At 39.7% G+C, this 23,127-nt stretch overlaps 1 protein-coding gene and 1 pseudogene across 1 annotated transcript; one reads left to right on the plus strand and one right to left on the minus strand.

Annotated features, from left to right (window-relative positions):
- Nucleotides 1–945, minus strand: LOC133059612 (olfactory receptor 52B4-like). The gene has a single exon (XM_061147010.1). It carries the CDS (start codon nucleotides 943–945, stop codon nucleotides 1–3), a length of 945 nt encoding a protein of 314 aa, XP_061002993.1.
- A 4,085-nt stretch (nucleotides 946–5,030) lies between these two features.
- Nucleotides 5,031–5,614, plus strand: LOC133054550 (RNA polymerase II subunit A C-terminal domain phosphatase SSU72 like protein 5-like; annotated as a pseudogene).
- Nucleotides 5,615–23,127: the final 17,513 nt, after the last annotated feature.

A 23,127-nucleotide genomic window follows, 5' to 3' on the forward strand; every position in this document is an offset into this window, starting at 1 on the left:
TCATATCTTTTTTTGACACAAAACCTGAGATACCTGGTCCCGGATCTGTTTAGTTTTGATCCCATAAATGATGGGATTCAACATAGTAGGAGCCAGAATGCAGACATTGGCCAGTAAGATATGGACATGGGGTAAGATATGATGTGCAAATCGAGGCGTGAAAGCTGAGAAGATCCCAGGTCCATAAAAGAGTATGATGACACAGACATGGGAGCCACATGTATTGAGAGTTTTGTGGCGAGCATCTCGAGAAGGGATGCGGAAGACAGCATGGAGAATAAGCATATATGATACAAATATTAGCACAACATCTAAGGTCACTGTTGACAATAGGACAAAAAATCCATACCAGAAGTTTACTCGTATGTCATCACAGGAAAATTTGGCCACGGCAATGTGCTCACAAACAGTGGTTGGAAAAATGTTACTTTTACAAAAAGTTAGCCTTTTCAGAAGAAATATTATTGGGAAAATTGTACCATAACTTCTCAAAAAGATAGTCACACCAATTTTTCCTATCAGTGTATGTGTAAGAATAGTGGTGTATCTCAGTGGGTAGCATATGGCAATGTAGCGGTCAAATGCCATCACCAGCAAGATCCCTGACTCTGAGATAAAGGTGGAATGGATGAAGAAGAGTTGAGTGATGCAGCGATCCAGGGAGATCTCCCTCGCATTGAACCAGAAGATGGCCAAAGCCTGAGGGACTGTGCATGTGGAGAGGACAAGGTCTGCTCCAGACAGCATGCAGAGGAAGAGGTACATGGGTTCATGGAGGCTGCGCTTTGTGAGGATAATGAAGATGAGCAGGCTGTTCCCAAGCAGGGCGATGACATAGGACATGAAGAAGGGGATGGAGATCCACACATGCTGGTCCTCAAGGCCAGGGATGCCCACAAAGTAGAAGACTGTGTGGCTAACACCGGTATGGTTAAAGGAAGTCATACCTGGAGCAGAGTACTGGGACCTCACCCCCTGTTAACAGACACAATCAAAATTTCAGACTGTACTCAGAGTTCATAGCATCTATCTGATTCTTTTCCACAGTGAGTGAGCCAGGAACAATATAGGATGGGAAGATGAACAAGATATTATCTGTAAATGAGGTAATAATCTCACAGAGAAATGAATGTTTATATAGTTAAAGAAAATTATATGATAAAGAAAGATAACAGTGGTACCAAGAAAAAATACTAGGGGAACCAGATGGAATGAATAATTCTGTCTATTTGGCTATGGGATGTCATTGGATGGAGGTCAATTAGGTGGGGAATGACATGAAGTCTTTTGAGAGTTTAAGGATAAGCTTCTGTCATAGAAATATTTCATGCATTTAAATATTTTTAACTCATTAAATATTTTAAACAGTTTGCCACCCTGTATGTTTGTGTGATCACATCTATATGCAATGGTAAAAAGATAGAAGCAAAAGTATTTCGGCTGTGATTACAAGTTAAGGAGCTTGGATGCTATCCTGGGAGGAGTTTACTATTGTGAGTTTTTAAAATGGAGAAGATTAGATATCACTCTGCTTACTTAACACCAAACAAAGGTCTTAATATTTTCAAATGTCTGATTTGGTTCCCCTAAACAGATTAGTCTTGATGCTGTAATTTTCTTCCCTTCCCCAAAGTTTATACCATATCAGTAAATAACTTACTTACGTGCTTCAAATGCAGTCTTCAAAGAATACAATGTGATGAATCAAGGAGGACTCTGAGAGTTGGACATCAGGGGGCAGAGATTTTTATGCATTTGCCTGAAGACTCCAGGGGAGGCTGTTGCCCCAAGGAACCCAGATTTAGAGCTGTATTTCTTTTTTTTTTTTTTTTTTAAGCTCTTCAATCTCTTGTTGTTCAGGAAAATGTAAATTAAAACCAAAACTATGTCACACCCACTAGTTTGACAGAAATTAACAAGTCTAATAACAAGTGCTTAGAAGGATGTAGATCAACTGGAACTTTCTTATTCTTTGCTTGCCATAGTGTACAACCATAACAAAATTCCATTTAGCATTATTTTTTTTTTTATTAGTTGGAGGCTAATTACTTCACAACATTTCAGTGGGTTTTGTCATACATTGATATGAATCAGCCATAGATTTACACGTATTCCCCATCCCGATCCCCCCTCCCACCTCCCTCTCCACCCAATTCCTCTGGGTCTTCCCAGTGCACCAGGCCCGAGCACTTGTCTCATGCATCCCACCTGGGCTGGTGATCTTTTTCACCATAGATAGTATGCATGCTGTTCTTTTGAAATATCCCACCCTCACATTCTCCCACAGAGTTCAAAAGTCTGTTCTGTGTTTCTGTGTCTCTTTTTCTGTTTTGCATATACGGTTATCGTTACCATCTTTCTAAATTCCATATATATGTGTTAGTATGCTGTAATATTCTTTATCTTTCTGGCTTACTTCACTCTGTATAAGGGGTAGAGCTGTATTTCTAACACCCTTTCCATTGTATCCACATGAGTAAAGTTATTATGGTTCTCTGCATCTGTCAAAACCAACCCCTTCTCCACAACTTTTCATCCTTGAATTGGGTGCGTACATATATTATTTTCAATAAATAAGATATTTATGTCATTATGAAGTAGAGCAGGACCATATGGTCCTTGCCCCCCTCCCATGTCCTCTGTCTTCCTTTTGCCTGCAGAAAACCTTAATCAAAGAATAAATTTAATCAGAAAAGTGAGAAATGCTAAAACAAAGGAAAACTGTCTAAGGCGACTAATGATAATGTAGTCATCAAGCATAGTCAAGGACCTTCAGTTCTTTCTCAAGGGCTGTAGATAATCTGAGCCATATCCTGTGAACTGTCTTATAGATACTAAAACCTGAGGTAGAGAAATTACCTACATATTGAGCGAATGTACCCAGGACATGAGCTTCCACAATTCTGAGAACTGACCACAAAGAAATTGGAACAAATGGACCCTGGAACTGAAGATTAACTGTACCTAAAACATTCAAGATGATGCTGGTCAGACCACTGTGACTATGCTATTTCTGCATGTAACGCCACATCCCCACACCCCCATCCCCTGTGCCTGCCTGTCTATAAATTCTCTCACCCCCTGCTTGTCAGTGGGGGGAGGTGACCTTTGGACAGATGTCTGCCACCCCTCTCCCCCAGTTGCAGGCCTCTGAAATAAAGCAACTTTCCTTTCCATCAATCTGGCCTGTTTACTGGCTTTTGAGCAATGAGCAGCCAGACCCCACAGCACCAGTCCTTCCAACGAATATTCAGAGTTGATTTCCTTCAGGATTGACTGGTTTGACCTCCTTGCTGTCCAAGGGACTCTCTAGAGTCTTCTCCAGCACCACAATTCGAAAGCATCAGTCCTTCGGTGATCAGCCTTATTTATGGTCAAAATTATTAAAACACATAAAAGTTACATTAATAAATTATAAATTCCCATAAAACTTTCATTTAGATTCAGCCACTATTAGTATTTGGCCACATTTCCCTACCTCCTTGCCTCCTTCCTGTACCCCCGCCCCCTCTGCCCCTGGCCCTGTCTCTCTCTCATTCTTAGTCTGATTTTTTTGTTGTGCTATTTAGCAAAATATGCAGTGTCATGACCCTCAGTCTCCAAATATTTAGCAGTGATTTCTTAAGGATAATCTCATAGCAGTGCAATGACCAAATCACAATATTTCACACTGATACAACACTATAATCCAAAATATAGAACATAGTCAAAATTCACCAATTTTCCACAAATTCTTCTTCAGAGTGATTATTATTTTTCTTATCAGATTTATATATTATATCAAATTGTCACATACTTACTTTCCTTCCCGAGGAAGGAGAGTCCAGTCAAGTGACATCCCAGGGACTGTCAATGTCCAGTCAAGTTTCAGAAACCTCTGCTATGAGTCAGTCTTTGGTGGACATCACACCATCCGAAGGGCTTTGTATGTCACAGATTTTGGGCTCCACTCCCAGATTTTCTCATTTTGTGATGTGGAGTCCAAAGTTGTCTTTTTCACATACTCCAGGTTGATGTTAATGCTCTGGGTCTGGGATTCACACTTTGAAAAGGCCGAGTGTGTTTACTGAGATTGCAATGTGACAATCACTATGTTGATGGAGGCACAGGGATATAAAACCTTTGGCTTTCTAAGTGGATGTTTTTCCTGCACCATTTTGAAGGGACGGGACTGTCTCTCCTTACTGTTTCATGTCCCATTTATAATTTTAATGTCTATATCCTTTGCTAGGTCAACGGTGCAAAGTAACAAAAGAAATGGGAAAAAAAATTGCTATATTTCAGCATAGAGTGGTCAGACAGAGCTCTCCTTGAAGACATGGGAAAGACAGTGGAGGCTACTCAGTTCTTGGAGAATCATCATGAATTCAAGAAAATCAAATGGAGGATGTGCAGTGTTGTAACTCCTGCAAACACTATCAGGAGGGATGTTTTCTAGGAATCACTTTTTACACTGGTGAATCATTTTATTACTTATAGGTAAAACTATCTGTATCCTCTCATGATTGACAGTTAAAATTCTAGAGTATCAATTATAGGAAAGAAATAGAAAACAATGTTTGTAATTTTATGCATAATTGAATTAAGTGTAAGCCTCGACATTTCAAACATGTTTTTCACATGCATGTTCTCAGGTCACTGGATGGGGCTGGTGACAAGTTTGGGAGTAGTCTAGGTATTTTGCCTAATATCAATAGTAGCCCCACCCACAATTGAACCCAAGGGCTAAGTGAAGATTTCAAACCACACCCATGGGGTAACCACACCCTTTTGGGAAATTACATTTTTAGGTATTGTTCTGATGCCTGGACTGATCCTCTGGTCAGAGCCCACTATTCAAATCCAATTACTCAAGAGTTAACCCAATTATCAATCAAAAGTTCTCCTCCCACCTGGGGTAGGGGACAATCTTTTCTTTGACACTAGATTAGTCTGAAGAACTTGACCTAGGCTGACTTCTCCCTGGCTTCTGAGTCCTTTAAGAGACTCTAAGCCCACCCATCAGCCTGTAGTTCCAAGTGGCCAACATAATGTCATCCTCCACACTCAGGGTGGCTGTGGTCTGTATGAGCAACATGAACAGGAGCATGGAAGCCCACAGCATTCTCAAGAAGAAGGGATTCAGTGTCAGGTCTTTTGGAGTGGGATCCTGTGTGACACGGCCAGGACTGGCACCCAACCTCCCTGTGGTATATGATTTCTCCACCACATACGAGCAGATACACAAGGACCTTCTCTGCAAAAACAGAATCACTACAGGAGCAATGGTGTGTTACAGATCTTGGAAAGAAATGAGAGAATCAAACCTGGCCCTGAAAGATTTCAAGAGTGCAGAGATCCCTTTGATGTCATCTTCACTTGTGCTGAGAGAGTGTATAAAATGGTGGTGAAAGATCTGTGTGCTAGAGAACAGAAGACCTGGCAACCTGTGCATGTGATCAACGTGGAAATAGAGGACATCCTGGAGGCAGCCACACTTGGAGCTCTGATCTTCTGTGACCTCTGCCAGGGTCTCCAGAAGGAGGATGATATGCAAAGCAGTCTGCCTAAGCTGCTCCAGGCAGTGAAGAAGAAAACAGGCAAGAGCTTTCTGCATACTATCTGCTTCTACTAAAGATCTTGGCTGGATTCAGTTCCTTTGTTGGTAAGAACTTGTGCCTGGACTTTTGGGTTAGCTGGTATTTTCTGTGAGAAGAGTCTTCTAAGCCCTTTTAACTCAAAACCATCTGCACTATTTTTTTCAGGTATACCCCACCCAGGGAAGGAAGTGGAAGAGAACATCATTGCATGGCACAGGAAACATGGAATACCAGCAGACATCTGAATGCTTTCAATTGGATAGATGATGGTGTGGGTACTCAATCTGGAAGCTCACATGGCTCTGCAAGGAATTTAACCTTGAGGGCTCCCTTTTCCCGATGGACAAACCAAGGCTGATCACGCAGTGCGAGACAAGTGATGTGTTGGATATTCCAGCAATACAAAACAAACAAAAAACATTTTCTACTCCATTTATTTATAGTGATAAAAATTTCCTTTTGCTCCTTTGGAGTGGTATACAAATGTGAATTCCTTTTTTTTTTTTAAGTGAGATAGGATTGCATTGAATGCTTGAACTTAGAAATACATTGTTTTTAGGTTGAATGTTCTTTCACTAATGCTGACTTCCATAGAAACTCAGGATAGATAATTGGTGGCTTTCATTAGTAAAATCCTGGCATGATCTGTCCAATTAAACAGCTCATTAAGTAAAATAAAGTGAAATAAAACCTCTCATTTGGTTTTTTGAAAAAATAAACAAAATTGACAAACCATTAGCAAGACTCATTAAGAAACAAAGAGAGAAGAACCAAATTAACAAAATTAGAAATGAAAATGGAGAGATCACAACAGACAACACTGAAATACAAAGGATCATAAGAGACTACTACCAGCAGCTCTATGCCAATAAAATGGACAACTTGGATGAAATGGACAAATTCTTAGAAAAGTATAACTTTCCAAAACTGAACCAGGAAGAAATAGAAGACCATCACAAGCAAGGAAATCAAAACTGTAATCCGAAATCTTCCAGCTAACAAAAGCCCAGGACCAGATGGCTTCACAGCTAAATTCTACCAAAAATTTAGAGAAGAGCTAACACCTATCTTACTCAAACTCTTCCAGAAAATTGCAGAAAAAGATAAACTTCCAAATTCATTCTATGAGGCCACCATCACCCTAATTCCAAAACCAGACAAGGATGCCACAAAAAAAGAAAACTACAGGCCAATATCACTGATGAACATAGATGCAAAAATCCTTAACAAAATTCTAGCAAACAGAATCCAACAACATATTAAAAAGATCATACATCATGACCAAGTGGGCTTTATCCCAGGAATGCAAGGATTCTTTAATATCCACAAATCAATCAATGTAATACACCACATTAATAAATTGAAAGATAAAAACCATATGATTATCTCAATAGATGCAGAAAAAGCTTTGGACAAAATTGAACATCGATTCATGACTAAAACTCTCCAGAAAGCAGGAATAGAAGGAACATACCTCAACATAATAAAAGCTATATATGACAAACCCATAGACAGCATTACCCTCAATGGTGAAAAATTGAAAGCATTTCCCCTAAAATCAGGAACAAGACAAGGGTGCCCACTCTCACCACTACTATTCAACATAGTGTTGGAAGTTTTGGCCACAGCAATCAGAGCAGAAAAAGAAGTAAAAGGAATCCAGATAGGAAAAGAAGAAGTGAAACTCTCACTGTTTGCAGATGACATGATCCTCTACATAGAAAACCCTAAAGACTCTACCAGAAAATTACTAGAGCTAATCAGCAAATATAGTAAAGTTGCAGGATATAAAATTAACACACAGAAATCACTTGCATTCCTATACACTAACAATGAGAAAACAGAAAGAGAAATTAAGGAAACAATACCATTTACCATTGCAACAAAAACAATAAAATACTTAGAAGTATATGTACCTAAAGAAACAAAAGACCTATACATAGAAAACTATAAAACACTGATGAAAGAAATCAAAGAGGACACAAACAGATGGAGAAATATACCGTGTTCATGGATTGGAAGAATCAATATTGTTAAAATGACTATACTACTCAAAGCAATCTATAGATTCAATGCAATCCCTATCAAGCTACCAACGGTATTTTTCACAGAACTAGAACAAATAATTTCACAATTTGTATGGAAGTACAAAAAACCTCGAATAGCCAAAGTAATCTTGAGAAAGAAGAATGGAACTGGAGGAATCAACCTGCCTGACTTCAGACTCAACTACAAAGCCACAGTCATCAAGACAGTATGCTACTGGCACAAAGACAGGAATATAAATAAATGGAACAAAATAGAAAGCCCAGAGATAAATCCATGAACCTATGGACACCTTATCTTCGACAACAGAGGCAAGAATATACAATGGAAAAAAGACAACCTCTTTAACAAGTGGTGCTAGGAAAATTGGTCAACCACTTGTAAAAGAATGAAACTAGAACATTTTCTAACACCATACACAAAAATAAACTCAAAATGGATTAATGATCTAGATGTAAGACCAGAAACTATAAAACTCCTAGAGGAGAACATAGGCAAAACACTCTCTGACATAAATCACAGCAGGATCCTCTATGACCCACCTCCCAGAATATTGGAAATAAAAGCAAAACTAAACAAATGGGACCTAATGAAACTTAAAAGCTTCTGCACAACAAAGGAAAATATAAGCAAGGTGAAAAGACAGCCCTCAGAATGGGAGAAAATAATAGCAAATGAAGCAACAGACAAAGGATTAATCTCAAAAATATGCAAGCAACTCCTGAAGCTCAATTCCAGAAAAATAAATGGGCCAAAGAACTAAAAAGACATTTCTCCAAAGAAGACATACAGATGGCTAACAAACACATGAAGAGATGCTCAACATCACTCATTATTAGAGAAATGCAAATCAAAACCACAATGAGGTACCATTACACGTCAGTCAGGATGGCTGCTATCCAAAAGTCTACAAGCAATAAATGCTGGAGAGGGTGTGGAGAAAAGGGAACCCTCTTACACTGTTGGTGGGAATGCAAACTAGTACAGCCGCTATGGAGAACAGTGTGGAGATTTCTTAAAAAACTGGAAATAGAACTGCCATATGACCCAGCAATCCCACTTCTGGGCATACACACCAAGGAAACCAGATCTGAAAGAGACATGTGCACCCCAATGTTCATCACAGCACTGTTTATAGTAGCCAGGATATGGAAGCAACCTAGATGCCCATCAGCAGATGAATGGATAAGGAAGCTGTGGTACATATACACCATGGAATATTACTCGGCCACTAAAAAGAATACATTTGAATCAGTTCTAATGAGATGGATGAAACTGGAGCCCATTATACAGAGTGAAGTAAGCCAGAAAGATAAAGACCAATACAGTATACGAACACATATGTATGGAATTTAGAAAGATGGTAATGATAACCCTATATGCAAAACAGAAAAAGAGACACAGATGTACAGAACAGACTTTTGGACTCTGTGGGAGAAGGTGAGGGTGGGATGTTTCAAGAGAACAGCATCAAAACGTGTATATTATCAAGGGTGAAACAGATCACCAGCCCAGGTTGGATGCATGAGACAAGTGCTTGGGGCTGGTGCACTGGGAAGGCCCAGAGGGATCGGGTGGGGAGGGAGGTGGGAGGGATGATCGGGATGGGGAATACATGTAAATCCATGACTGATTCATGTCAATGTATGACAAAAACCACTACAATATTGTAAAGTAATTAGCCTCCAACTAATAAAAATAAGTGGGAAAAGAATTTTTTTAAATAAATAAAATAATTAGACCCTCATATTAATAAAAAAGAAAGAAAGAAAGAAAATGTATCTTCTCATTTGTGATAGGGGATGGAGCTTACCAACTGAGCCCTTTGGTTTCTTATTGTTCAAGCTATATAAATTCCACAGTATATATTCCACCACATAGAATATGCATATTCCACAAGATATAGGTCTTCTGAGTTAAATTCACCTATTCCAGTCCATTTTAGTTCTTTCATTCCTATAATGTCAATCTTCATTCTTGCCATCTCCTGTTTGACCACTTCTAATTTACTTTGATTCGTGGGCCTAATATTCTAGGTTCCTATGCAACACTGTTCTTTATAGCATTGGACTTTACTTCCATCACCAGTCACATCCGCCACCAGGTGCTGTTTTCACTTTGGCTCTGTCTCTTCATTCTTTCAGAGAAGGAAATGGCAACCCACTCCAGTATTCTTGCCTAGAGAATGCCGTGGACAGAGGAGCCTGGTGGGCTGCTGTCCATAGGGTTGCACAGAGTTAGACATGACTGAAGCGACTTAGCATGCATGCATACACTGGAGAAGGAAATGACAACCCACTCCAGTATTCTTGCCTAGAGAATCCCAGGGACAGAGGAGCCTGGTGGGCTGCCATTTATGGGGTCACACAGAGTCAGACACGACTGAAGTGACTTAGCAGCAGCAGCAGCTTCATTCTTTCTGGAGTTATTTCTCCACTGATCTCCAGTAGCATATTGGGTACTTACTGACCTGGGGAGTTCATCTTTCAGTGTCCTATCTTTTTGCCTTTTCATACTGTTCATGGGGTTCTCAAGGCAAGAATGCTGAAGTGGTTTGCTATTCCCTTCTCCAGTGGACCACATTTTGTCAGAACTCTCCACCATGACCTGTCCATCTTACGTGGCCCTATATAACAGGGCTCACAGTTTCATTGAGTTAGACAAGGCTGTAGTCCATGTGATCAGTCTGATTAGTTTTCTGTGAGTGTGGTTTCCATTCTGTCTGCCTTCTGATGAAGAAGGATAAGAGGTTTATGGAAACTTCCTGTTGCAGAGACTGACTGTGGGGGAAACTGGGTCTTGTTCTGTTGGGTGAGGCCATGCTCAGTAAATCTTTAATCCAATTTTCTGTTGATGCATGGGGCTGTTTTCCCTCCCTGTTGTTTGACCTGAGATCAAATTTTGGTGGAGGTAATGAAGATAATGGCAACCTCCTTCAAAAGGTCCTGTGCACACACTGCCGCACTCAATCCTCCTGACTCTGCAGAGGGCCACAACTGATCCATGCCTCCAGCAGAGACTCTTGGACACTCACAGGCAAGTCAGGATCAGTCTCTGTGGGGTCACAGCTCCTTTCTCCTGGGCTTTGTTTGTGCACACAAGGCTTTGTTTGTGCCCTCCAAGAGTCTGTTTCCCCAGTCCTGTGTAAGTTCTGGGGGTTCTGTGTTGGGGTTAATGGTGACCTCCTCCAAGAGAGCTTATGCCATACCCAGGTCTGCTGCACCCAGAGCCCCTGCCCCTATGGCAGGCCACTGCAGGAGACACTCAAACACTCAAAGGCAGGTCTGGCTCAGTTTCTGTGGGTTCTCCTGGTTGCACAAGGTTTTGTTTGAGCCTTCCAAGCATCTCTGGTGGGTATGGGATTTGAGTCTAAATGTGATTTTGCCCCTCCTACTGTCTTGTTGGGGCGTCTCCCTTGGACATGGGGTATCTTTTTTTGGTGGGACCCAACATTCTCCTGTCAATGGTTGTTCAGCAGTGAGTTGTAATTTTGGAGTTCTCACAGGAGAAGATGAGCGCAAGTGGGCCCAAAAGATCATAGTCAACAAAAGAGTCTGAAATGCAGTACCTGGATGCAATCTCAAAAATGACAGTGTGATCTCTGTTTGTTTCCAAGGCAAGCCATTCAATATCACAGTGATCCAAGTCTATGCCTCAACCAGTAATGCTGAAGAAGCTGAAGTTGAATGGTTCTATGGAGACCTACAAGACCTTCTAGAACTAACACCCCAAAAGGAAGTCCTTTTCATTATAGGGGACTGGAATGCAAAAGTAGGTAGTCAAGAGATACTTGGAGTAACAGACAAATTTGGCCTTGGAGTACAAAATGAAGCAGAGCAAAGGTTAATAGAGTTGTGCCAAGATAACACACTGAACATAGCAAACACCTTCTTCCAACAACACAAGAGAAGACTCTACACATGGACATCACCAGATGGTCAATACTGACATCAGATTGATTGTATTCTTCACAGCCGATTTTGGGGAAGCTTTATACAGTCAGCAAAAACAAGACTGGGAGTGGACTGTGGCTCAGATCATGAACTCCTTATTGTCAAATTCAGACTTAAATTGAAGAAAGTATGGAAAACCACTAGACCATTCTGGTGTGACCTGAATCAAATCCCTTATGATTATACAGTGGAAGTGACAAATAGAGTCAAGGGATTAGATCAGACAGAGCACCTGAAGAACTATGGACAGAGGTTTGTGACTTTGTACAGGAGGCAGTGATCAAGACCACTGCCAGGAAAAAGAAATGCAAAAGGGCAAAATGGTTGTCTGAGGGAGCCCTATAAATAACTGAGAAAAGAAGAGAAGCTAAAGGCAAAGGAGAAAAGGACAGATATACCCATTTGAATGCAGAGTTCCAAAGAATAACAAGGAGAGATAAGAAAGCCTTCCTCAGTGATCAATGCAAAGAAATAGAGGAAAACAATAAAATGGGAAAGACTAGAGATTTCTTCAAGAAAACTAAAGATACCAAGGGAACATTTCATGCAAAGATGGGCACAATAAAGGATAGAAATGGCATGAACCGAACAGAAGCAGAAGATATTAAGAAGAGGTGACAAGAATACACAGAAGAACTATACAAAAAAGAACTTCACAACCCAGATAATGAAAATTATATAGAAAATGCAAAATTCTAAAACTCCTAAAGGACAACAGAAGAGAAAATCCAGATGACATTGAATTTGGTAGTAACTTTTGGGATAAAATGATATCATAATCACTGTAGAACTGAAAATTAAAACAACAATGAGATGCCATTACACACCTAATGAAATGGAGAAAATCCAAAATGTTGACAGCACCAAATGCCAGCATGGATGTATAGTGACAGGAGTTCTCATTCATTGCTGGTGGAAATTCAAAATGGTACAGCCACTTAGGAAGACAAGCAGCTTCTTACAAAACTAAACATACTCTTACCAAACAGTCCAGCAGTTGCACATCTTGGTATTTACCCACATGAACTAAAAATGTATATCCACACAAAAACTGGTGCATGGTCATTTATAGCAGCTTTAGTTATAATTGCCAAAACTTGGACGCAATCAAGGTGTCCTTCACCGAGTGAATGGAAAATATACAATTAAAAATGAAATAAAAGATATTCAGGTTGGAAAAGGACACTTAAACCACTATTTCAGTTCAGTTGCTCGGTCACGTCTGACTCTTTGTAACCCCATAGACTACAGCACACCAGAACTCCCTGTCCGTCACCAACTCCTGGAGTTTACTCAAACTCATGTCCATTGAGTCAATGATGCCATTCAACCATCTCTTCCTCTGTCGTCCCCTTCTCCTCGTGCCTTCAATCTTTCCCAACATCGGGGTCTTCTTAAGTGAGTCAGTTCTTCACATCAGGTGGCCAAAGTATTGGAGTTTCAGCTTCAACATCAGTCCTTCCAATGAACACCCAGGACTGATCTCCTTTAGGTTGGACTGGTTGGATCTCCTTGCAGTCCAAAGGACCTTCAAGAGTCTTCTCCAACACCACAGTTCAAAAACATTACTTCTTTGGTGCTCACTATTAATAAGCCACTATTTGTTAATAGATTATTAACAGATGAAATGATTGAGTATATAGAAAATGCTGACAATCCATACAACACTGAAACGGATTTAGCAAGGTTATAGAATAAAAGTTTAAAAAACAAACTATATTTTTAAATACTAGTAGCAGATAGTTTAAAGCAAAATTATAAACCATTTCATTTATTATAACACAAAAAGTAAATATGATTTCCAACAAAAACTCTACAAGCCAGAAAAAAATGGCACGATATATTTAAAGTGAAGAAAGGGAAGAACTACAATCAAGAATACTCTACCCGGCAAGACTCATGTTCAGATTTGGTGGAGAAATTAAAATCTTTCCAGACAAGCGAGAGTTAAGAGAATTCAGCAACACCCAACCAGCTTTACAACAAGTACTAAAGGAACTTCTCTAGGCAGGAAACACAAGAGAAGGAGAAGACCTACACAAAATAAACCCAAAACAATTAAGAAAATGGTAGTGGGATTATGCATATTGATAATTACCTTAATTGTAAATGGATTAAAGCACCAATCAAAAGACAGATTGACTGGGCAGATGAAAACAGGTGCATGTATGCATTTCCACATACCACATTACTCTATTTCACCCCCAAAACTGTATGTAATTATTTTATATTGTTAGATTAATCATGTTTCCATTATGGCTTGCAATTGTAATTATCTTTTATTTTTCTGTTTTTGTCTGGCTGTTGATTGTGAAAACTGATAAACATCTTTACTATTGTGACTATGCAACTATTATTCACTTAATATCATTGTATCATGATTGGTCAACAGAAAATAATACAATTCTATTTCACTAAAACTACCATTTAATAGAAAAACTTGTAATCACTTTTTAAAGTCCAGATGCACATCAGGATTATCTTGAAATATTTTGAAAAATACAAATGTCCAGGTACTGCTACTCTTCTACAAAACACCAGATGTGTTTCTAATAAGCAAGCATGTTTAAAAACAAGTGGACTATATGACGATCTTTTACTTTTATCTAGTTTGTTTCACTTTTTCTATTTCATACTGAAGTGTTCCCATTTTATTTAGTTTGTTTTCCAATTTCTCTGTCTCTTTTTGATATTGTTGTTCTTTCTTAAGCCTTTATCAAGCATAGTAAGGAAGCTTTTATATACATGCATATATCCATATATATAACATGTGTAATACATATATTTTAGAAAATTTATGAATTTTTGCTTAGCTAAAAAAATTTATGACATTTTGATTCCACTTTTTCAATTTAGTATCTAGAATGTTAGACTTCTAATTTATATTCATTCAAAGCTTTATACTCCCATGTATTTTGGCATCTAGTATTACTGTTAACATTCTAGACAATTTATTATCTTAAAAAAAAAAAAAAACGAACTTGAATGAGGCTTGAAAATTCTAATCCAATTCTGAGAATATAAAGAAATACTTTGCTGTTAAAAAAAAAAAACCAGGAAATAAACAAGTGATACAGTATTATTAACTGAAGTACAGGTTTTATTCATCAAATTTTGTACATCTTCCCTCATAGCTCAGTCGGTAAAAATTCTGCCTGCAATGTAGGAAACCCGGGTTCAATTCCTGGGTTGGGAAGATCCTCTGGAGAAGGAAATGGCAATCCACTCCAGTGTTCTTGCCTGGAAAATCTCATGGACAGAGGACCCTGCCGGGCTACAGTCCATGGGGTTGCAAGAGTCGGACATGACTTAGCGACTAAACCACCACCAGCACCACAGATTTTGTTCAGATTTCACGAAATTTTATGATACTGTCCATTATTTGTTTTCATACCTTATTCAAGACCCCACATTGTATTTAATTGTACTGAGCAGCTTCAGCCTCATGAAACAAATTCTGTCAAATTCTGTTTTCAGTTTTATTCTGTTACAAATAATTTCTAATTTTCCTTGTTATGGCCCTCTCAGATACACCCATCATTTAAAAGTGGACATTTAATTTCTAAATACAAGGGATTTTATTTAAGGTATCTTTAATATTAATTTCTCATTTTGATTCTAATTTCTCTCTCTCTCTTTTTTTAATTCTAATTTCTCATTTAAATGCTTTTTTCATTGCAAACAACCTTGGTGCTTTTTTCAGTCTAACTTATTGAGGCTTTCAATGGCTAAATTGAAGATCTCTCTTGGTAAATGTCACATTGCACTTGAAAATATGTGTGTTATTTTCAAATATCTTTTAATGTTTATTTCTAAAATAATTTCACAGTGATAAGAGAACAGTTTCTGTATGATTTCAATAGCTTTAGACCATGAAATTTTTCACCTTGCTTTATGTCCCTAGATATATTCCAGGGTCTCCTAGTTTACAGTCTATAGGGGCTTGAATAGAATTTGTATGCTACTGATGTGTGAAAATTGTATAAATTTCAATTACGTTGAATTGGTTCACAGTGACTTTCAGGTCTACTATATCCTTCTCCTTCTCTGTATATTCTTTCTGTTAATTTTTGACAGTTTGGTATTGAAACTCCAACTAAAATCTTAATTTAGCTACTTAAAAAATAATTGCAATATATAGAGGAACTACATGTATTTCCCAAGTGTCCTGTAAATGTGTTATCATACTTTCATAATTTAAAAAAATAAAAAAATAAAAATTTTAAAAAATAAGTAAATTTTAGTAAAGTCATTTTAAAAGGTAGGCATGATAAATTACCCAAAAACTGATAAAACTTAATAGCTGTATGTGGTCAAGAAAAGGGACGTGGTCCAGTTGAAGGGTGGTCAATTGAGCAGAAAGCAGCTTTGAAAGAACAAAAAGTCTAATGACCCTGAAGAGCACTGGGAAGTGTTAATAGATGTGGGGTACTTCTGCAGCCTGTCAGTGAGTCTCAGGGTCTTGCTAACAGAAAGTTTACAAAACCTACTGAGTTCTGTGGTTTTTCTGGTAGTCATGTACGGATGGGAGAGTCAGACCATAAAGAAGGCTGAGCACCAAAGAATTGACGCTTTTGAACTGTGGTACCAGAGAAGACTCTTTTTTTTTTTTTTTCCTCCATTTATTTTTATTAGTTGGAGGCTAATTACTTTACAATATTGTAGTGGTTTTTGTCATACATTGACATGAATCAGCCATGGATTTACATGTATTCCCCATTCCGGTCCCACCTCCCACCTCCCTCTCCACCCGATCCCCCTGGGTCTTCCCAGTGCACCAGGCCCAAGCACTTGTCTCATGCATCCCACCTGGGCTGGTGAACTGTTTCACCATAGATAGTATACATGCTGTTCTTTTGAAATATCCCACCCTCACATTCTCCCACAGAGTTCAAAAGTCTGTTCTGTATTTCTGTGTCTCTTTTTCTGTTTTGCATATAGGGTTATCATTACCATCTTTCTAAATTCCATATATATGTGTTCGTATACTGTATTGGTCTTTATCTTTCTGGCTTACTTCACTCTGTATAATGGGCTCCAGTTTCTGAATTCTTGTTAATGGCCAAGTAATATTCCATGGTGTATATGTACCACAGCTTCCTTATCCGTTCGTCTGCTGATGGGCATCTAGGTTGCTTCCATATCCTGGCTATTATAAACAGTGCTGCGATGAACATTGGGGTGCATGTGTCTCTTTCAGATCTGGTTTCCTCGGTGCTTTTGCACAACAAAGGAAACTATGAACAAGGTGAAAAGACAGCCCTCAGATTGGGAGAAAATAATAGCAAATGAAGCAACAGACAAAGGATTAATCTCAAAAATATACAGAGAAGACTCTTGAGTGTCCCTTGGACAGCAAGGAAATCAATCAATCCTAAAAGAAATCAACCCTGAATATTCATGGAAGGATTGATGCTGAAGCTGAAGCTCCAATACTTTGGCCACTTGATCTGAAGAGCCAACTCATTGGCAAAGACTCTGATGCTGGGGAGGATGGAGGGCAGGAGGAGAAGGGGGCGACAGAGGATGAGATGGTTGGATGGCATCACCGACACAATGGACAGGGGTTTGAGCAAACTCCAGGAAATAGTAAAGGATAGGGAAGCCTGTAATGGCGCAGTCCATGGGGCCACAAAGAGTTGGATATGACTTAGCAACTGAACAACAACAACAATCTTAAATTCAAGTCTATTTTAATAACTTTGCATTCCTCCCCACACACACACACATTCATTTACTATTTGACAGCGTATTTTGCATCTTTTTGTTTTATTTATTCCCTAACAACTTATTTGGATATACAAAATTTTACTCCTTTGGTCTTTTATTTTCTTTGGTTGCACTGGGTCTTTGTTGCTGCTAATGGACTTTCCTTAATTGTGGAGAGCAGGAATTACTCTTCATTTTAGTATCAGGGATTCTAATTGCCGCAGCTTCTCTTGCTGTAGAGCATGCACTCTAGTGTGTGGGGGCTTCAGTAGTTAGTGGTTCACAGGCTTAGTTGCCCTGCAACTTGTGGTATTTTCCCAGACCAAGGATCCACTCTATGTCCCAGCATTGGTGGGTAGATTCACAATCACCAGAAAGTTTTTCCTTTTCCTTTTCTCTTTTTAACCTTCCTGTTAGCTATAAACACCTCTGTATTTGATGTACCATTGAGGTTTTTCCTTTTGTAATATTCACATTTCTAATTGCAATATTTTCTTTTCTACTTAAAGAAGTCCTTTTAACTTTTATTATAAAGCTGGTTTGCTGGAGCTGATCCTCTTTAGTTTTTGTTTGTCTGTAAAACTCTTTATGTCATCTTCAAATCTGAAAATAGCCTTGCCAGGTACAGTATTTTGGTTTTTTCCATTCATTACTTTGAATATTATTATGCCGCACTCTCTTCTGACCTGCAAAGGCTCTGCTGAAGACTCACCTGATGGTGTCATGGGAGTTCCCTTGTATGTAGCTATGAATAGTTGTCTTTATCTTGCTGCTTTTAAGACTCTCTCTTTCTCTTTAATTTTTTCCATTTTAATTAAAATGTGCCTGGGTGTGGATGTCTTTGTATGCATCTTGTTTGGAACTCTGTGCTTCAGGGACCTGGATGTTTGTTTCCTTCCCCAGGTTAGGAAAGTTTTCAGCTATTATACCTTCAGATAAGTTCTTTCCCCTCATTATCTCTCTTCTGATTCTGAGACTCCTATAATGCAAATGTTAGTGTACTTGAGATTGTCCTAGAGGTCACTTAAAACTTATCATTTTATTTAATGCTTTTTTTTCTTCATCTAAATTGCTTTCCACTACTGTGTCTTCCAGTTCACTGATTACTTCCTTTTTTCCAGTTCAGTTCAGTCACTCAGTCGTGTCCCACTCTTTGCGACCCCATGAACCACAGCACTCCAGGCCTCCCTGTCCATCACCAACTCCCGGAGATTACCCAAACTCATGTCCATTGAGTCGGTGATGCCATCCAACCATCTCATCCTCTGTCATCCCCTTCTCTTCCTGCCCTCAATCTTTCCCAGCATCAGGGTGTTTTCAAATGAGTCAGCTCTTTGCATCAGGTGGCCAAAGTATTGGAGTTTCATTTTCAGCATCAGTCCTTCCAATGAACACCCAGGACTGATCTCCTTTAGGATGGACTGGTTGGATCTCGCAGTCCAAGGGACTCTCAAGAGTCTTCTCCAACACCACAGTTCAAAAGCATCAATTCTTTGGCACTCAGCTTTCTTTATAGCCCAACTCTCACATCCCTGCATGACTACTGGAAAAACCATAGCCTTGACTACACGGACCTTTGTTGGCAAAGTAATGTCTCTGCTTTTTAATATGCTGTCTAAGTAGGTCATAACTTTCCTTCCAAGGAGTAAGCGTCTTTTAATTTCATGGCTGCAGTCACCATCTGCAGTGATTTTGGAACCCCAAAAAATAAAGTCAGCCACTGTTTCCCCATCTATTTCTCATGAAGTGGTGGAACCAGATGCCATGATCTTAGTTTTCTGAATGTTGAGCTTTAAGCCATCTTTTTCACTTCTCCTCTTTCACTTTCATCAAGAGACTCTTTAGTTCTTCTTCACTTTCTGCCATAAGGGTGGTGTCATCTGCATATCTGAGGTGATAGATATTTCTCCCGGCAATCATGATTCCAGTTTGTGCTTCATCCAGATTACTTCCTATGTATCATCTAATCTACCATTTATTCTTCTAGTGTATTTTTTTTCTTTTTTTTTCATTTATTTTTATTAGTTGGAGGCTAAATACTTTACAATATTGTAGTGGTTTTTGCCATATCTTCTAGTGTATTTTTAATTTCAGTTATTATATTCTTCAGCTCTCTTTGCTTCTTCTTTATATGTTCTCTTTGTTAAACTTATCACTGTGTTCATCCATTCTTCTTCCTTTGAGCATCTTTAGATCATTACTTTGAACTCTTGATTGTGTAAATTTCTTATCTCCACTCGGCTTAGTTCTTCTTCTGGAGCATTTCTTGTTCCCTGTCAGTAACATTCTTCTCTCTTCTCATTTTGCCTAATTCTTTTTGTTTATTTCTATATAGTAGGTAGGTCAGCCGTGTTTCTTGATACTGGAGAAGTAGCGTTATGAAGATGTCCTAATGGACCTAGCAGCACACCACCCTCCAGTCACCAGAGCTATTAATATGTGTTCTGTGGGTGTCCCACATGTGAACTGCTTGGGCCCTTTTATTGTGGCAGGGTTAAATATCGTGGATGTGTTCATAGGCAGGTCCGGCCCCCCAGCATGATTGACTTCCAGGCCCTGCCTCATGTGATGGCTTCCAGCCCATTGGTATGTGGAACAAAGTTCTGTTGCTGCTGGCTGCAGGGCCTGAGGGGTCCTGGGGTTGGAGCTGGCTCACTGGTGGGCTGTTGGTCCTTTAATGGACCAGAACCTGGTGGTCCGGAGTCGACGATGAGAAAGTGACAGAAGGAAAGAGGCTAATGTTCCCTGGGTTACACAGCCGGCTTTCACGTTCTGGGGAATCAGCCAGAAATAGAGAGAGGAAGAGAAAGAGAGGAAGAGAAAGAAAGAAAGAAAGACACGGGAACCAAAGCTCTGATGGAGCAAAGGTGTTTTAATCAACATGGCGTGGGCATATATACTGTCTTACAAGGTAGTTATTCTCAGCAAAGACAAAGATTAAAATTCCAGACTTACAAAACACAAGGCGATCCCTATTAAAGAGAGAAGAGGGTACTTATCACCATAATGAGAAACTAACAAAGGAAATGCCTGGATTCCTCAGCCCCAGGAAGACGGGAAAGGCGTGCCTCTCCTCTTAATTCCTGAATATTCAGGAATTAATAAGGGTGAGAGGATTCCTGACAGTGGGCAGGGTCATATTTCATAGCGCCGTTGGCTGTATGGGCTGGCTGTGGGGAGCTGAAAGGGGTGCCATCCTACTGGTACATGGGGCTGGGTCTCAGGGTTGCTGGTTTGGGGACCAGGGAGGCCCAAAGCTTGTGCCAGCTCACTGGTGGGCAGGTAAGCCCTTGATGGTAATAGACGAGAGTGAGGACTCTAAAATGGTATTTGCCAGAAGCAGTGTCCTCACGGTAGAATGAGCTCCCCAAAATGACTGCCATCAGCATCTATGTCCCCAGGAAAATTTCCAGTTGCCTCCCACTTCTCCAGGAGGTTCTCCAAGATCAGCAAATGGGACTGATTAAGGCTGCTTTCACATTACTGCCCTGTGCTTGAGATTTTACACACAACCTTTAAGAGCAAAATTTCTGTTTTTTACAGCCCTCTGGCTTTTCTGTATGTGAGCCCTGCTGGCCTTCAAGCCAGATATTCTAAGGATTTATCTTCCCAGTGAGAACCCCCAGGCTAGAAAGCCCAATGCAGGATTCAAACAACTTTCTCCTTGGGGAGAACTTCTGAAATTGTTATTATCCTCTCATTTTCAGGGCACTTACTTGGTGGTGTGATCTTGACTATGCATTTCTGCCACTCCTATTGGTCTTTTTACATTTAGTTGTGGAAAGACCTTTTCTACTCGTCCTCAGGTCTTTCCCATCAATATTTCCTCAGTAAATAGTTATAATTTTGATGTGGTCAACGAGGAGGTGGTGAGCTCAGTGTCTTCCTATTCCATCATCGTGGCCACCAACACAGTACAAATTTAATTCAAGTCTGTTTAAATTACAAAGAAATGCTTTTGTGTAATGTGTTTTTAAAATAATTAACATGTAAATCTTTTAATTATGCTGATTGAAAACAGGATTGATATTTATTAATGCCATAAAAATAGAAACAGGAATATTTGGAGTAGAGCAGCCTAGAGGAGCTACCCCATGCCTAAGGTCAGGGGTGGCGGCCAAGAGGAGCAACCCCCAATCCAAGAAGCTGTGGCTGCATGGTTGCAGGAGGGTCGAGAGGAGCTACTCCATGTTCAAGGTCAGGAGGGGCGGCTGTGAGGAGATACCCCTCTGTCCAAGTTAAGGAGCAGTAGCTGTGCTTTGCTGGAGCATCTATGAAGATATACCCCATATACAAAGTAAGAGAAACCCAAGTAAGACGGTAGGTGTTGCGAGAAGACATCAGAGGGCAGACACACTGAAAGCATAATCACAGAAAACCAGCCAATCTGATCACATGACAACAGCCTTGTCTAACTCAGTGAAACTAAGCCATGCCGTGTGGGGTCACCCAAGCTGGACTGGTCATGGTGGAGAGCTCTGACAGAATGTGGTCCACTGGAGAAGGGAATGGCAAACCACTTCAGTATTCTTGCCTTGAGAACCCCATGAACAGTATGAAAAGGCAAAATGATTGGATACTGAAATAGGAACTCCCCAGGTCGGAAGGTACCCAATATGCTACTGGAGATCAGTGGAGAAATAACTCCAGAAAGAATGAAGGGATGGAGCCAAAGCAAAAACAATACCCAGTTGTGGATGTGACTGGTGAAAGAAGCAAGGTCCAATGCTGAAAAGAGCAATATTGCATAGGAACCTGCAATGTTAGGTCCATGAATCAAGGCAAATTGGAAGTGCTCAAACAGGAGATGGCAAGAATGAACGTTGACATTCTAGGAATCAGCGAACTAAGATGGACTGGAATGGGTGAATTTAACGCAGATGACCATTATATCTACTACTGTGGGCAGGAATCCCTTAGAAGAAATGGAGTAGCCATCATGGTCAACAAAAGAGTCCAAAATGCAGTACTTGGATGCAATCTCAAAAATGACAGAATGATCTCTGTTCATTTCCAAGGCAAACCATTCAATATCACAGTAATCCAAGCCTATGCCCCATTCAATAATGCTGAAGAAGCTGAACGGTTCTATGAAGACTTACAAGACCTTTCAGAACTAACACCCCAAAAGGATGTCATTTTCATTATAGGGGACTGGAATGCAAAAGTAGGAAGTCAAGAAACACCTGGAGTAACAGGCAAATTTGGCCTAAGAGTACGGAATGAAGAAGGGCAAAGGCTAATAGAATTTTGCCAAGAGAACGCACTGGTCATAGCAAACACCCTCTTCCAACAACACAAGAGAAGACTCTACACATGGACATCACCAGATGGTCAACACCAAAATCAGATTGATTATATTCTTTGCAGCCAAAGATGGAGAAGATCTGTACAGTCAGCAAAACAAGACTGAGAGCTGACTGTGGCTCAGATCATGAACTCCTTGTTGCCAAATTCAGACTTAAATTGAAGAAAGTAGGGAAAGCCACTAGATCATTCAGGTATGACCTAAATCAAATCCCTTATGATTATACAGTGAAAGTGAGAAATAGATTTAAGGGACTAGATGTGATGGACAGAGTGCCTGATGAACTATGGATGGAGGTTCGTGACATTTTACAGGAAACAGGGATTAAGACCATCCCCATGGAAAAGAAATGTAAAAAAGCAAAATGGCTGTCTGAGGAGGCCTTACAAATAGCTGTGAAAAGAAGAGAAGCAAAAAGCTAAGGAGAAAAGGAAAGATATTCCCATTTGAACGCAGAGTTCCAAAGAATAGCGAGGAGAGATAAGAAAGCCTTCCTCAGCGATCAATGCAAAGAAATAGAGGAAAACAACAG

Source organism: Dama dama, chromosome 1 (genome assembly GCF_033118175.1).
Source record: "Dama dama isolate Ldn47 chromosome 1, ASM3311817v1, whole genome shotgun sequence".
NCBI classification, from domain to species: Eukaryota; Metazoa; Chordata; class Mammalia; order Artiodactyla; family Cervidae; genus Dama; species Dama dama.

Coding starts and splice junctions, on each gene's coding strand:
- LOC133059612 (XM_061147010.1), bottom strand. CDS start 945: ATGACTTCCTTTAACCATACCGGTGTTAGCCACACAGTCTTCTACTTT.